This window comes from Manacus vitellinus, unplaced genomic scaffold (genome assembly GCF_001715985.3).
Source record: "Manacus vitellinus isolate BGI_N305 unplaced genomic scaffold, ASM171598v3 scaffold_10_pilon, whole genome shotgun sequence".
Taxonomy (NCBI): Eukaryota; Metazoa; Chordata; class Aves; order Passeriformes; family Pipridae; genus Manacus; species Manacus vitellinus.
In genome coordinates, this window is record NW_021938838.1 from 2,927,820 (window position 1) to 2,929,453 (window position 1,634).

The 1,634-nt window shown below is 64.2% G+C and overlaps 1 protein-coding gene across 1 annotated transcript in view; it reads right to left on the bottom strand.

The window, feature by feature from the left end:
* Positions 1–132, bottom strand: part of CCDC102A (coiled-coil domain containing 102A) — a 4,208-nt gene extending 4,076 nt beyond the window's left edge. Inside the window, exon 1 of the mRNA XM_029965509.1 lies at positions 4–132. Within this exon, the coding sequence (XP_029821369.1) occupies positions 4–132 (129 nt within the window). The remainder of the gene's footprint in view (positions 1–3) is intronic.
* Positions 133–1,634: the final 1,502 nt, after the last annotated feature.

A 1,634-nucleotide genomic window follows, 5' to 3' on the forward strand; every position in this document is an offset into this window, starting at 1 on the left:
CGCCGGTGGGGGCCCCGGAGAGGGCGTCCCGCTGGGGGGGGACGGGGAGGACTCGGGGGCCAGCAGGGCCAGCAGTGAGCCCCCCGGCAGCGGCGGGGAGCCGGCCAGGCGTGAGGCCCCGCTTTGGCTCATGGTGGGGCTTCCCTAGGGCATGGCTGTCACCGTTGGCAGCGTCTGTGCCTGGGGACCTGCGGGAGACAGGAGGGATCAGGGGGACTGGGGGATTGAGGGGCCGCAGTTGGTAGCTGGAGGGAAGTGGGGGCAGAGGCACAGTCCCTGGTTTTGGGGGATGGCACTCTGAGTGACGAGGTTCCAGGTATGGACTCTGGTGAGGTCAGTGTCCCCAGCTGGGTCCCTGGTAATGACCCCAGCCAGGTCCCCAACAAAGACCCCAGTGAGGATCGCAGCCCACTGCCCAGCCACTGGCACCTAGTTCCAATTTGGCACTACAGCCGGCACAGCCAGGCACATGGCACCTCCGCCAGCACACCAGGGGGAAGACATCTACATGTTATTTGGGTGACATCATCTGCATGAGGTCATCCTATGACGTCATCTGCAAGCCTCCAAGACTGTCCCTGCTGCTGGGGTGGGGGGACTCGGCTGCACCCCAACAGCTCCAGCAGAGGTTACAGCCTGGATCCAGCGCCAGCGAGGCAGGAACAGCTCCGGAAGGACAGCCTGAGCTGGCGTGGGGGCAGGACGTGTGCACCGAGGCCACTGAATGTGCTCTCCGGTGATGCCTCAACAAAGGGCCAGAGCGTCTCCATCCCAGTGTGGACCTCACATCCCGGCACGGGACCTCACATCCCGACACAGGACCTCACATCCCACCACGAACCTCACATCCCACCACGGACCTCACATCCCGGCACGGCCAGGCAGGCAAACCGCCCCAGGAAACCTCAATGGGAGGCTGCCGCGCGCCCTAATGGGATAAGTACAGGGTCCAGCTGTGGCTGCCCGCAGCTCCGGCAGGTTTTTGGGATGGTGCAGCCCAGACCTGCCACCAAATCCAGTCGGGCTGGGAGAGCCGGTGCAGGAGCAGCGGGAGCAGAAGCCGATGACAGTTCTGGGCTTTTCACAGGAGATAAAAAATTAATTTCTCCAGTGATATTTGCTGAAATGGTGAAGTTTTGCTAAAACTCAGAGGCAAGCCCAGGCCTGAGCTCTCCGGGCTGCTCCCGGAGGAATCCCAGGCACTGGCACCATCCGGCACCAGCAGCACCCACGGGAGCACAGATGGAGCACAGGCACCCACGCAACACCCACGGGAGTACGTGTGGAGCACCGGCAACCATGCAGCACCCACGGGGGAGCACACGTGGATCCCGGGCATCCCTGTAACACCCACGGGGAGCGCGCATGGATCCAGGGCACCCCTAAAACACCCACGGAGAGCACGTGTGGATCACAGACACTCATGATACACCCACGGGGATCACGCGTGGATCGCGGAAACCCCTGGAACACCCTCGGGGAGCACAGACACACCCGGAGCATCCGCGGGGAGTGTGCATGGATCCCAAACACTCCAGGACCAGCCACAGGAACCACGCGTGGATCACCGGCACGCGCGGATCGCGGACTCCCCCCGCATCCTCCCCGCGGGGTCCCGGCGGGGGCGGGACCGA